General features: G+C 39.8%; 1 protein-coding gene across 10 annotated transcripts in view; it reads right to left on the bottom strand.

Annotated features, from left to right (window-relative positions):
* Nucleotides 1–13,212, bottom strand: part of LOC128688508 (utrophin) — a gene marked incomplete at its 5' end in the record, with an annotated part of 1,206,544 nt that overhangs the window by 983,119 nt on the left and 210,213 nt on the right. For all 10 annotated transcript variants that reach the window (XM_070084560.1, XM_070084566.1, XM_070084565.1 and 7 more), the window contains 1 exon segment: nt 629–763. In XM_070084560.1, the coding sequence (XP_069940661.1) occupies nt 629–763 (135 nt within the window).

The following is a 13,212-nucleotide window of genomic DNA, read 5'->3' as shown; positions in this document are numbered from 1 at the left end:
TCTTCCCCTTTCCTCTTTCTCTTTGGGTTTTCTTTCTTCTGCCTTAGGTATTTGGTCCATTACTATTAATCTTTCCCCTCTATGTTCTTGTTCCTACCCTTTGTGGGCCCCTAGCTCCCTTGCAGTGCTCCTCTTTCTTAGTCTTTGAATGACTCCACTACTACTACTACCTCTACTACTATTTTTTTTCCTTTCCTACTACCTCTCTTGTTCTGCCCCTGTCTGCTGGCCTATATATACTCCCTCCTCTCCTTTTCGTTAGTGTGACTTTGTAGATGGTCCAAGTCGGACCGAAACATCGTCGTAAGCTCCTCTCTCTTATGTGCGGGTTATTTGTGTATTGCCATCCCTATATCTGATGGCTATTTTAAAGTTTGCCAGTATAACGAAGCATACGGGTTTCTCAAGACTTCATTTGCAATTTTCATGTGACAATAATAATAATAGTGGAATACACTAATTATACAAGAATGGAAGAGAGGCAGTAGGAAACAGAGAAGATTGTTATAAAGAGAGGAGAAAAAGTGTTAAAACCATTAATATATATATAATCAGTTTGGAGATGGAGTTAGATGAAAATTTAGGATCATTTATTTTTAAGTGTAAAATATTTAACTGTTTAACTTACTTCTAGCTGGCTCTCATCATTGTTGACAAGATGAAGTCTCTTTGACACATCATTTGACCAACTGATAATTTCATCTGCCTTTTCAGAAATGGTACTTATCTCTTCAGCAACTTGTTCTGATTCCAACTTAACATTCTGTTTAGATTAAAAATAAACTGCAAGTTAAAATTGTAATCAGAAAGTGAACCCAACCAAATTTTCTTATAACAAGATGACAATAAATAAATAAATAAATGTCAGTAATACAATGTTATGTCTGCAATCCACACTGCCTATCTAGATGTTGCTAGAATTAATCTTTATTACCTGGAGTTTAGTCACAAAGCTAAAACAGTGAATATGACAAGGATTCTCTTAAAAAACTTAATATGGCATTCAGCATAATTTGTTTTTTTCAACAAGTTGACCGTCTCCAACCAAGGCAGAGTGACCCCCCCAAAAAAGAAACACTTTCACCATCATTCAACACTTACATCATCATTCACACAATCACCATCTTTGCAGAGGCACTCAGATACGACAGTTTAGATGTCACTCCAAAGAGCCAATATCCCAAACACCACCTTGAAGTACAGGCATTGTTCTTCCCACCTCTAAAACTCCAGTCTGGCTAACTGGTTTCCCGGAATCCCTTCACAAAATATTACCCTGCTCACACTCCAACAGCTTATCAGATCCCAAAAACCATTTGTCTCCATTTACTCCTATCTAACATGTTCACACATGCCTGCTGCAAGTCCAAGCCCCTTGCACACAAAACCTCTTTTACCCCCTCCCTCCATCCTATCCTAGGATGACCCCTACCCCTCCTCCTCTCTGCTACAGATTTATACAGCCTCCAAGTAATCCTGTTTTGCTCCATCCTCTCTAAATGACCAAAGCACTTCAACAACCCCTCTTCAGCCCTCTAAATAATACTTTTAGTAACTCCACACCTCCTAATTTCCACACTACGAATTCTCTGCATAGTATTCCCACCACATATTGCCCTTAGACACAGCATCATCACTGCCTCCAGCCTCCTCCTTGCTATAGCATTTACAACCTATGCTTCACACCCATATAAGAGTGTTGGTACCACTATACTCTCATACATTCCCTTCTTTTACAGAGTTACCCTGCATTAAATAAACCTAGTGGTCTTTGTGCCCAAATTCCACTGTTAGTATCACAAAATTGTAATTAATCTGGAATGAATAAGTCATCTTTGTGCCACTTGAACACCCTGTTTGCTGGCAGGGGAGTTGGTGATGGAACAACAGCCTCTGGTTCCTTTGTTTACTTTAGTTAGTGAGGCGTACTAGTACGTCGGACATACAGTCATACCCTGAGTAGTTCACCAAGATACATTATGTGAACCCTGCTGGCCTTAGATTTTTTCAAATGTATGAATAGATGGAAGACCCAAAGAGTTGTCCTGAGGTAAAAAATATTGGCAGGTGACAGATTTGTAGGTATGAACAATGGTGCATACTAGTTTGTAGGACACAGTGTGGGAGTACATTGGACACAGTTAAAACCCTTTCACAGTCCAGGCCCACTTGATTTGAAATTTGTCCACAGAGTCCAAGAATTCAAAAAAAAAAAATTATTTTTTCTTATGAAATGGTAGAGAATCTTTTTTCTGAAGGTAATAAAACAAAAAGCACGAAATTTGATGGAAAATTGACAAAATAACGCTATCATGAATTCTGCTATGTCATCAATATTTATGCATTGGTAGTTTTACCCACGCTGAGTTGTATTTTTGGCCAATTACATTATTCAAGATGACCAAATTCTGAGCTATTTCACTATTATGCCTTCCATTTTATCAACTGAGCACAAGAAACTGCCCAATCAACTACTGTATTTCAACTACCCAATAAAGTTATCAGAAATTTGTAATATGGCCAACTTCACACAAATTTCAAAATAGGGTCCAGAATAAACAATGTAGACATTTCTGGCATGAAAATAACATTTCCTCTGTTCATTAGTTACATTCCCAGTCTTGACTTATGAATTCCATTTTGAATTTTTATTCACAAAAAAAATAGATTTACTGTTATGCATTATTACAATAATTGTATAAATAATGTCAGTGCATTTATGAATGCACATTAGACTGACCAGTGGGCACATATTGGACAAGTTAAATGATTTGTTTACTCTGGAATATCGGCAAAAATTTAATATTTCTGCTACTTTAAGCTCAACTTTAAGCTATTTTCAGTCCTCAAACTAATCAAGATCATTTCTATTTCTGTAATACAGCCTCTCTCACTTAGTGGCATACTCATTTACAGAAGACTCGGACTTGCAAAGGGCTCTCTGACCAATATGCATACCTAAATAATGTATATTAGAGCTGATTTCTTCTCTTCTGATTATTACAATATATAGTACATTACTGTATAAACATTTAAAAATATACCAGAAATGTTATAAATGGTGCAAAGGTGTCATTAAAACAATATCAAAGATGGTTGACACAAACCCACTACCATTGTATTATGCTCCTCACTTATTGACGAAATCGTTTACCGACATGGTCTTGGGAATTGAATTTCATTGTTAAGTGAGGAGAGGCTGTATATCTTCCAATCTATCAAATGAGACCAAGAAATCATGAATACAACCATAAAAACAAATGAAAATACACTGCAAAGTTGCCATTTTAAACCAAAAACACAGTCGCGGTTTTTTCTCTATGCACTGTATGCTGCAGGATTTTTTTTATATGGTGCACACATACCATCCAGATCCATTCTCTCATATCTATGCCCAAATTTACCACTCACAGCTTATCTGAGTGAGCTAAGCAAACTGCATAGTTCTGTGGCACTGATCCAGAGTTCAAAACTAGAACTACAGCACTGACCCTCAAGGGGTTAAAGGGTTAAAGTTTTCATAATTCAAACACAGAGAAATGCTTAGCCTTTTAACACTATTTACAAGGAATATGTACTTATATTACAACTGTTTCAGAGTGTAATCCTCCACAAAAGAGAAATAAGTCACACTGTTTGACTTTACTGGGTTATCCAAGGGTAAATATACTTAATGTGCTTTGTGGCTGAATTCAAGTAAGTATAATGAAATTGAAATGAATCTGGAATGAATAAGTCATCTTTGTGCCACTCTCCCTGTTTGTTGGTAGGGAAGCTAGTGGTGGAACAACAGCTTCTGATTTCTGTAAATTAGGCATACTACATAGTATGTTGGACACACAGTCATCCCCTTTGCATCCTTAGATTTTTTCAAATGTATGAAGAGATAATAAAACAAACTGATTCTGCCAGCAAACTTAATGTCTTTTTCTCTACCGTAGGAACAAAACTAGCAAGTAAATCCCAAGCTCAAAAATTCAGTCAAAAGAGTACCTCACTGACAACTACCCTAATACTCTAATTTTAGCCCCAACAAACCCTACTACTAATCTCGCTTATCAACAAAGCTCTAAAGAAGAAGACAGGGGACCTAAATAACTTACCACCAATCATGTATAAAAAAGCTTCTCATATGTTGTCACCAATTTTTGCAACTCTTTTTAACCCTTTGACTGTTTCAGGTCCCTCTCTGAAACTGTCATTCTATGTCGGCAAATATTCGAAAAAAAAAAATTATTTTTTCTCATGAAAATGTTAGGAATATTTTTGTGAGTGTTTTAAGCCTAAAAAAAATTTTTGCCACCAGTACTTACTGAGATATAGAGCCGCAAAGTTTGCAGAAATTGACGTGCGTACGGCAACAGCGGCGACTGCCGCCCACCCGGTATTCTTTTACTCTAATTCAAAGGTTTCTTGCATTTTTCAATATTTTTCTGTTCCAGGTAACTTATGTGGCCTGTGAGACCAACGTAAGGTGCATTGTTCAAATATACACTCATTGTTTACAACACAATAACAGAACAAACTTTATCACTAATAGTTAGTGCATACACTTTGTTTACACAAACAAACAATACAAAACAATGTTTACTACTATTGTTCCATAATATATATACATATGTACAGTCACTAAACACGTTCCTAGAACTGCTGCAGCTTGTGGAACTCTTTGAAACATGGGTATATGCAGAGGGGCACTTCACACTCCCCACACATAAAACGAGTGTCTCTGCATGTTTGTGGGCGTTTTGAGGTATGCATACATACATAACACCTCTTCTGAGCATTTTTCTTGGCAGTAGTAGGAGGCAGTTGTATGGGGTAGTGATCACCAGGCCTGAAACGAGATGACGTGTGTGGGCGCTGGTCTATTGCAGGAGTTGCTCCTTGGTACTTTGCAATTATTTGTCTGATTACTGACGGGCAAAATTCACCATATTTTGGTGTTTTGTTGGTCTTCAACTTGTATATGTTATAAGCATTTAGCATAGAGATATCAACAAGATGGAAAAAAAAGTTTTATATACCACTTATAACTCTTGCGTACACAGTCTGCAAACCCAATCTGCATGTCACATTTGTCCACTAAGCGCATATTGAGGTTGTAGTCCATGACAGCTGCAGGCTTTAGAATGGGTTCATTGGTCTCTCTGTTGTCCCTGCCACTGGGTACCATTTCGTTTCTGTGAACTGATGTCAACAATGTGACATCACGTTTGTCATGCCACCGAAATGCCATGATGTCATTGGCAGCAAAGGCTTGCACCTCACCTCTGCGAGTGCCAGCGTCGAACCTTGGCATATGTTTACGATTACCACGCACTGTGCCACACACATCTGTCAAGTTCACTCGCAAGAAATCACTGAGTAAGGGGCTTGTGTACCAGTTATTTTATTTTTATTATCACACCGGCCGATTCCCACCAAGGCAGGGTGGCCCGAAAAAGAAAGACTTTCACCATCATTCACTCCATCACTGTCTTGCCAGAAGGGTGCTTTACACTACAGTTTTTAAACTGCAACATTAACACCCCTCCTTCAGAGTGCAGGCACTGTACTTCCCATCTCCAGGACTCAAGTCCGGCCTGCCGGTTTCCCTGAATCCCTTCATAAATGTTACTTTGCTCACACTCCAACAGCACGTCAAGTATTAAAAACCATTTGTCTCCATTCACTCCTATCAAACACGCTCACGCATGCCTGCTGGAAGTCCAAGCCCCTCGCACACAAAACCTCCTTTACCCCCTCCCTCCAACCCTTCCTAGGCCGACCCCTACCCCGCCTTCCTTCCACTACCAGTTATCAGTAAATAACATATGCCCCTTACTAAGATATGGTTCCATCATTGTTAGAACCACATCACCAGAGATACCCAATAACTTCATGGTATCTCTCAAAGTATTACTGCCAGTGTACACAATGATATCCAAAACTAGACCACTTCTGCAATCACACAGTACAAATAGCTTTATACCAAAGCGTTTCCTCTTGCTTGGTATATATTGCTTGAATGAGAGTCTTCCTTTGAATAATATCAAGGACTCATCAATAACAAGCTTCCTGAAGGGATAAAAATACATGCAGCACTTTTGTTTCAGGTACATAAACACATTTCTGATCTTGTATAACCTGTCGCTTCTGTCAGGCCTGGTTTTGTCTGAAAAGTGTAACATACGTAACAGTATCAGGAAACGATTGACACCTATAATGTCACTAAAACCTTGAGTTGAAATCAGGCGTTCTGTTGCCCAGTATGTGGTGACAGTGTGCTTATACACATGTGGCATAAGCATTATTGTGGCAAAAAACAGGTACATCTCTGCCACAGTTGTCTCCTTCCACTTGTGTAGCCGTGATTTTGGTGAGAGAATTGTATTTGCCATGGTGTAATCACAGTATGTGTTTGTTTCCCTGACAATGATGTCCATCAGGGGTTCACCAAAGAATAACTCAAAGCAGTCCAGTTCACTGGCATTGTTCCCAAGTGGACAAGATGGCTTTATTCCACTTTGTGTTTCATCAAAGTCATGGGGACTGGGAACAAACTCGTCACCGTCCTGCCAATCCCAGATGCGGTCTGCTGGTGGGGTCTGGATATTGTACCGTGGTTGTGATTGTGCAGGTTGTGGTTGTGCAGGTTGTGGTGGTGCAGGTTGTGGGAGTGTGGGGTAGGGTGAGGCTGGTTGTTGTGCAGAGTCAGCAGCGTGGGTAGTAGCGTGGCCCGCTGATGGTGCCACATGGGCCGTGCCACCCTCACTATCACCACCACTGCCTGCTCCCTCACTCACATCATTCATACCCATCGTTACAATATCGTCATCTTCACTATCAGGTCGTGGTGTAGGGCCACGGGATGTGCTCCCAGAGTTTCTCCTTCCCCTTGGAACAACATATGAAACACTACCAGACCGCATGCTACGTCGTACATACTGCCGCTTCACTGGGGAATATTCACTCTCACTGTCACTAGAACTGCTTTCAATGACCTTGAAATAACTATCACTATCACTGCTAACATCTGGGTGTTGTACACGACCAAATAGTTTCCTCTTTCGTCCTGGTACAGGCGAACGTGAACGTGAACAAGCCGGCCCAGCACCAGAGGTGGAAGGTTGTGGATCATCTGGGTTTTCATCACTAATTACGTTATCCTGGGCACTTTTTCTGGTAACACTCACTTCAAAACCCTGGAATTCACTGTCACTGACATTTTCATCGCTGTTAGAGCTATCACTTGGGAGCAAAAGACCTCCAATCTGCCGAGGAGTGAGGAACTTCTTACCGAGAGGCATGGTGAAAATGGACTAACAACATGGCATTCCCACAATGCACCGCTGGGTCCCATATTTTTTTCACAGGGTGCACACCGACCACAGAGACCACTTCTCTCTCGTGTAGGCCTACCAGGCCTTTGGCGCTTGATTTGAAGCCGCTAGAATTTGTGCATATAAATACGTCAGAAACACTGGCTCGTAAGACGTATTTATACGTCGGAAACAGTCAAAGGGTTAATAAATCCACTGAATCTTCCACCTTCCCATTCATACTCAAGACAACAAGAGTCACCCCGATCCTCAAAGGAGGTGATCCAACTGAACTGAATAATTATAGGCCTATATCAAACCTGCCCCTACTATCTAAAATCTTCGAAAAATTAATACACAAACAAGTCTACTCCTACTTCATATCCCACAACATGCTCAAACCTTGTCAGTTTGAGCTCAGACCGAAAAAAGTACTAATGATGCTATTATACATATGCTTGAACTAATGTACTAAGTACATTAGTTCAAGCTTGAACTAATGCACTCAAGAAAAATTAATTTCCCCTGGGACTTTTCACAGACTTATGAAAAGCTTTTGATACAGTTGACCATGACCTTTTGCACCAAAAACTCAAACCTTACGGGGTCAGAGGACACACTTTCGATTACCTAAAATCTCATCTTAACAATAGAACCCAGTATGTATGCACAAATGGAGCCAGCTCCACTACACAACCTGTTCTTGTTGGAGTCCCACAGGGAAGTGTTTTTGGCCCACTTCTCTTTCTCATTTACATCAATGACCTACCAAATGCATCTAATCTCCTTAAACCCATTTTATTTGCAGACGACACAACTTATGTCTTTTCTCACCCAAACCCAACCATATTAACAGACATGGTAAATGCTGAACTACTAAAAATATCTACTTGGATGATTACCAACAAACTTACTCTCAATATAGACAAAACCTACTTCATGCATTTTGAAAACAGAGCTTCAAATGTACAGCTAAACATATTGATAAATGGTTCACCTATCTCGAGACAGGCAGAGGGCAAATTTCTAGGTCTCCACTTTGACCACAGTCTCAAATTTCAGACACACATACAGCAAATTTCCAAGAAAGACTCCAAAACAGTAGGCATCCTTTCAAATATACGGTACTATGTACACCAATCAGCTCTTCTAGTTTTGTACCACTCTCTCATTTACCTTTACCTCACCTATGGTATTTGTGCATGGGGCTCAACCACAGCAAATCACCTTAAGCCTTTAATAACCCAGCAAAAAGCTGCAGTGCAATTGATTACTAACTCCTACATCGACAATACATTCCACCTCTTTTCAAAAGTCTTAACTTGCTAAATATACAAAACATCCACAGTTATTATTGTGCCTACTACATACACAGAACATTATACTCTAATGTAAACCCTCCTCTCAAACTCCTCCTTGATAACTATAACAGAACACACAATCATAATACGAGACACAGATCACTCTTCGATATTCCCCGTGTTCATCTCTCCCTATGCAAAAATGCTATGCACATAAAAGGCCTGAAGATCTGGAATTCATTGCAAGAACAAACTAAAGGACCCCTGTCTGCAAATTTAAGGCCCTAATAAGAAATCATAAGGCAGTTTGGAGGGATATGTTGTGTATCTTTATATGTATATGCTTCTAAACTGTTGTATTCTGAGCACCTCTGCAAAAACAATGATAATGTGTGAGTGTGGTGAAAGTGTTGAATGATGATGAAAGTATTTTCTTTTTGGGGATTTTCTTTCTTTTTTGGGTCATCCTGCCTCGGTGGGAGACGGCCGACTTGTTAAAAAAAAAAAAAAAAAAAAAAAAAGGCCGTAATAAGAAGTCACTGGGCCAGCTAGCTGGCCCAGTGACTAACGTGACGGTCTGGAGTTCTGAGACACTCTGACTGCAGGTTCAAACTCCACCCATGGTATGGTTTGACAAGTCAACTCCCAAATATCTGAACACATTCACTCCTTTCATACTCCCTCCCTCCAATGAGATCTAAATCGTGTGATACCCTCATCACTTTACTCTTATCTATGTTCACTTTCAACTTTCTTCCTTAACACACCCTCCAAAACTCGTCCACTAACCTTTGTAACTCTTCTTTAGAATCTCCCAAAAGCACAGCATCATCAGCAAAAAGTAACTGCGTCAACTCCCATTTTGTATTTGATTCCCCATCATTTAATCCCACCCCTCTCCCCAACACCCAAGCATTTATTTCTTTTACAACTCCATCTATAAATATGTTAAACAACCATAGTGACATTACACATCCCTGTCTAAGGCCTACTTTTACTGGGAAGTAATCTCTCTCTCTCCTACACACCCTAATCTGAGCCTCACTATCCTCATAAAAACTCTTCATGGCATATAGTAACTTACTACCTATTCTATACACTTGCAACATATGCCACACTACTCCCCTATCCACCCTATCATATCATCATCATCTTTCAACAACCCGGCTGTATCCCACCGAGGCAGGGTGGCCCAAAAAGAAAAACAAAAGTTTCTCTTTTTAAATTTAGTAATTTATACAGGAGAAGGGGTTACTAGCCCCTTGCTCACGGCATTTTAGTCGCCTCTTACAACACGCATGGCTTACGGAGGAACAAATTCTGCTCCACTTCCCCATGGAGATAAGAGGAAATAAACAAGAACGAGAGCTAGTAAGAAAATAGAAGAAAACCCAGAGGGGTGTGTGTGTGTGTATATATATATATATATATATTCAAAATTATATATATTATATATTTTTTTTTTTTTTTTTTTCAACAAGTCGGTCGTCTCCCACCGAGGCAGGGTGACCCAAAAAAGAAAGAAAATCCCCAAAAAGAAAATACTTTCATCATCATTCAACACTTTCACCACACTCGCACATTATCACTGTTTTTGCAGAGGTGCTCAGAATACAACAGTCTAGAAGCATAAACATATAAAGATACACAACATATCCCTCCAAACTGCCAATATCCCAAACCCCTCCTTTAAAGTGCAGGCATTGTACTTCCCATTTCCAGGACTCAAGTCCGACTATATGAAAATAACCGGTTTCCCTGAATCCCTTCACTAAATATTACCCTGCTCACACTCCAACAGATCGTCAGGTCCCAAGTACCATTCGTCTCCATTCACTCCTATCTAACACGCTCACGCACGCTTGCTGGAAGTCCAAGCCCCTTACCCACAAAACCTCCTTTACCCCACCTTCTCCTAATTTCCACACTCCGAATTTTCTGCATAATATTTACACCACACATTGCCCTTAGACAGGACATCTCCACTGCCTCCAACCGTCTCCTCGCTGCTGCATTTACCACCCAAGCTTCACATCCATATAAGAGTGTTGGTACTACTATACTTTCATACATTCCCTTCTTTGCCTCCATAGATAACGTTTTTTGACTCCACATATACCTCAACGCACCACTCACCTTTTTTCCCTCATCAATTCTATGATTAACCTCATCCTTCATAAATCCATCCGCCGACACGTCAACTCCCAAGTATCTGAAAACATTCACTTCTTCCATACTCCTCCTCCCCAATTTGATATCCAATTTTTCTTTATCTAAATCATTTGATACCCTCATCACCTTACTCTTTTCTATGTTCACTTTCAACTTTCTACCTTTACACACATTCTCAAACTCATCCACTAACCTTTGCAATTTTTCTTTAGAATCTCCCATAAGCACAGTATCATCAGCAAAAAGTAACTGTGTCAATTCCCATTTTGAATTTGATTCCCCATAATTTAATCCCACCCCTCTCCCGAACACCCTAGCATTTACTTCTTTTACAACCCCATCTATAAATATATTAAACAACCATGGTGACATTACACATCCCTGTCTAAGACCTACTTTTACCGGGAAGTATTCTCCCTCTTTTCTACACACCCTAACCTGAGCCTCACTATCCTCATAAAAGCTCTTTACAGCATTTAGTAACTTACCACCTATTCCATATACTTGCAACATCTGCCACATTGCTCCTCTATCCACTCTATCATATGCCTTTTCTAAATCCATAAATGCAATAAAAACTTCCCTACCTTTATCTAAATACTGTTCACATATATGCTTCAATGTAAACACTTGATCTACACATCCCCTACCCACTCTGAAACCTCCTTGTTCGTCCGCAATTCTACATTCTGTCTTACCTCTAATTCTTTCAATTATAACCCTACCGTATACTTTTCCTGGTATACTCAGTAAACTTATTCCTCTATAATTTTTACAATCTCTTTTGTCCCCTTTCCCTTTATATAAAGGGACTATACATGCTCTCCGCCAATCCCTAGGTACCTTCCCCTCTTTCATACATTTATTAAACAAAAGTACCAACCACTCCAACACTATATCCCCCCCTGCTTTTAACATTTCTGTCATGATCCCATCAGTTCCAGCTGCTTTACCCCCTTTCATTCTACGTAATGCCTCACGTACCTCCACCACACTTACAGTCTGCTCTTCTTCACTCCTAAAAGATGGTATACCTCCCTGGCCAGTGCATGAAATTACCGCCTCCCTTTCTTCCTTAACATTTAAAAGTTCCTCAAAATATTCTCGCCATCTACCTAATACCTCCCTCTCCCCATCTACTAACTCCCCTACTCTGTTTTTAACTGACAAATCCATACTTTCCCTAGGCTTTCTTAACTTGTTTAACTCACTCCAAAATTTTTTCTTATTTTCATTAAAATTTCTTGACAGTGCCTCTCCCACTCTTTCATCTGCTCTCCTTTTGCACTCTCTCACCACTCTCTTCACCTTTCTTTTACTCTCCATATACTCTGCTCTTCTTATAACACTTCTGCTTTGTAAAAACCTCTCGTAAGCTACCTTTTTCTCTTTTATCACACCCTTTACTTCATCATTCCACCAATCACTCCTCTTTCCTCCTGCCCCCACCCTCCTATAACCACAAACTTCTGCCCCACATTCTAATACTGCATTTTTAAAACTATTCCAACCCTCTTCAACCCCCCCACTACTCATCTTTGCACTAGCCCACCTTTCTGCCAATAGTCGCTTATATCTCGCCCTAACTTCCTCCTCCCTTAGTTTATACACTTTCACCTCCCTCTTACTTGTTGTTGCCACCTTCCTCTTTTCCCATCTACCTCTTACTCTAACTGTAGCTACAACTAAATAATGATCCGATATATCAGTTGCCCCTCTATAAACATGTACATTTTATATATCCTTTATATATCCTTTATATATATTCAAAATTTTGGGGAATCAAATTCAAAATGGGAATTGACACAGTTACTTTTTGCTGATGATACTGTGCTTATGGGAGATTCTAAAGAAAAATTGCAAAGGTTAGTGGATGAGTTTGGGAATGTGTGTAAAGGTAGAAAGTTGAAAGTGAACATAGAAAAGAGTAAGGTGATGAGGGTGTCAAATGATTTAGATAAAGAAAAATTGGATATCAAATTGGGGAGGAGGAGTATGGAAGAAGTGAATGTTTTCAGATACTTGGGAGTTGACGTGTCGGCGGATGGATTTATGAAGGATGAGGTTAATCATAGAATTGATGAGGGAAAAAGGTGAGTGGTGCGTTGAGGTATATGTGGAGTCAAAAAACGTTATCTATGGAGGCAAAGAAGGGAATGTATGAAAGTATACTAGTACCAACACTCTTATATGGGTGTGAAGCTTGGGTGGTAAATGCAGCAGCGAGGAGACGGTTGGAGGCAGTGGAGATGTCCTGTTTAAGGGCAATGTGTGGTGTAAATATTATGCAGAAAATTCGGAGTGTGGAAATTAGGAGAAGGTGTGGAGTTAATAAAAGTATTAGTCAGAGGGCAGAAGAGGGGTTGTTGAAGTGGTTTGGTCATTTAGAGAGAATGGATCAAAGTAGAATGACATGGAAAGCATATAAATCTATA

Source organism: Cherax quadricarinatus, chromosome 13 (assembly GCF_038502225.1).
Source record: "Cherax quadricarinatus isolate ZL_2023a chromosome 13, ASM3850222v1, whole genome shotgun sequence".
Classification (NCBI taxonomy): Eukaryota; Metazoa; Arthropoda; class Malacostraca; order Decapoda; family Parastacidae; genus Cherax; species Cherax quadricarinatus.
This window is presented reverse-complemented; position numbering and strand designations above follow the sequence as displayed.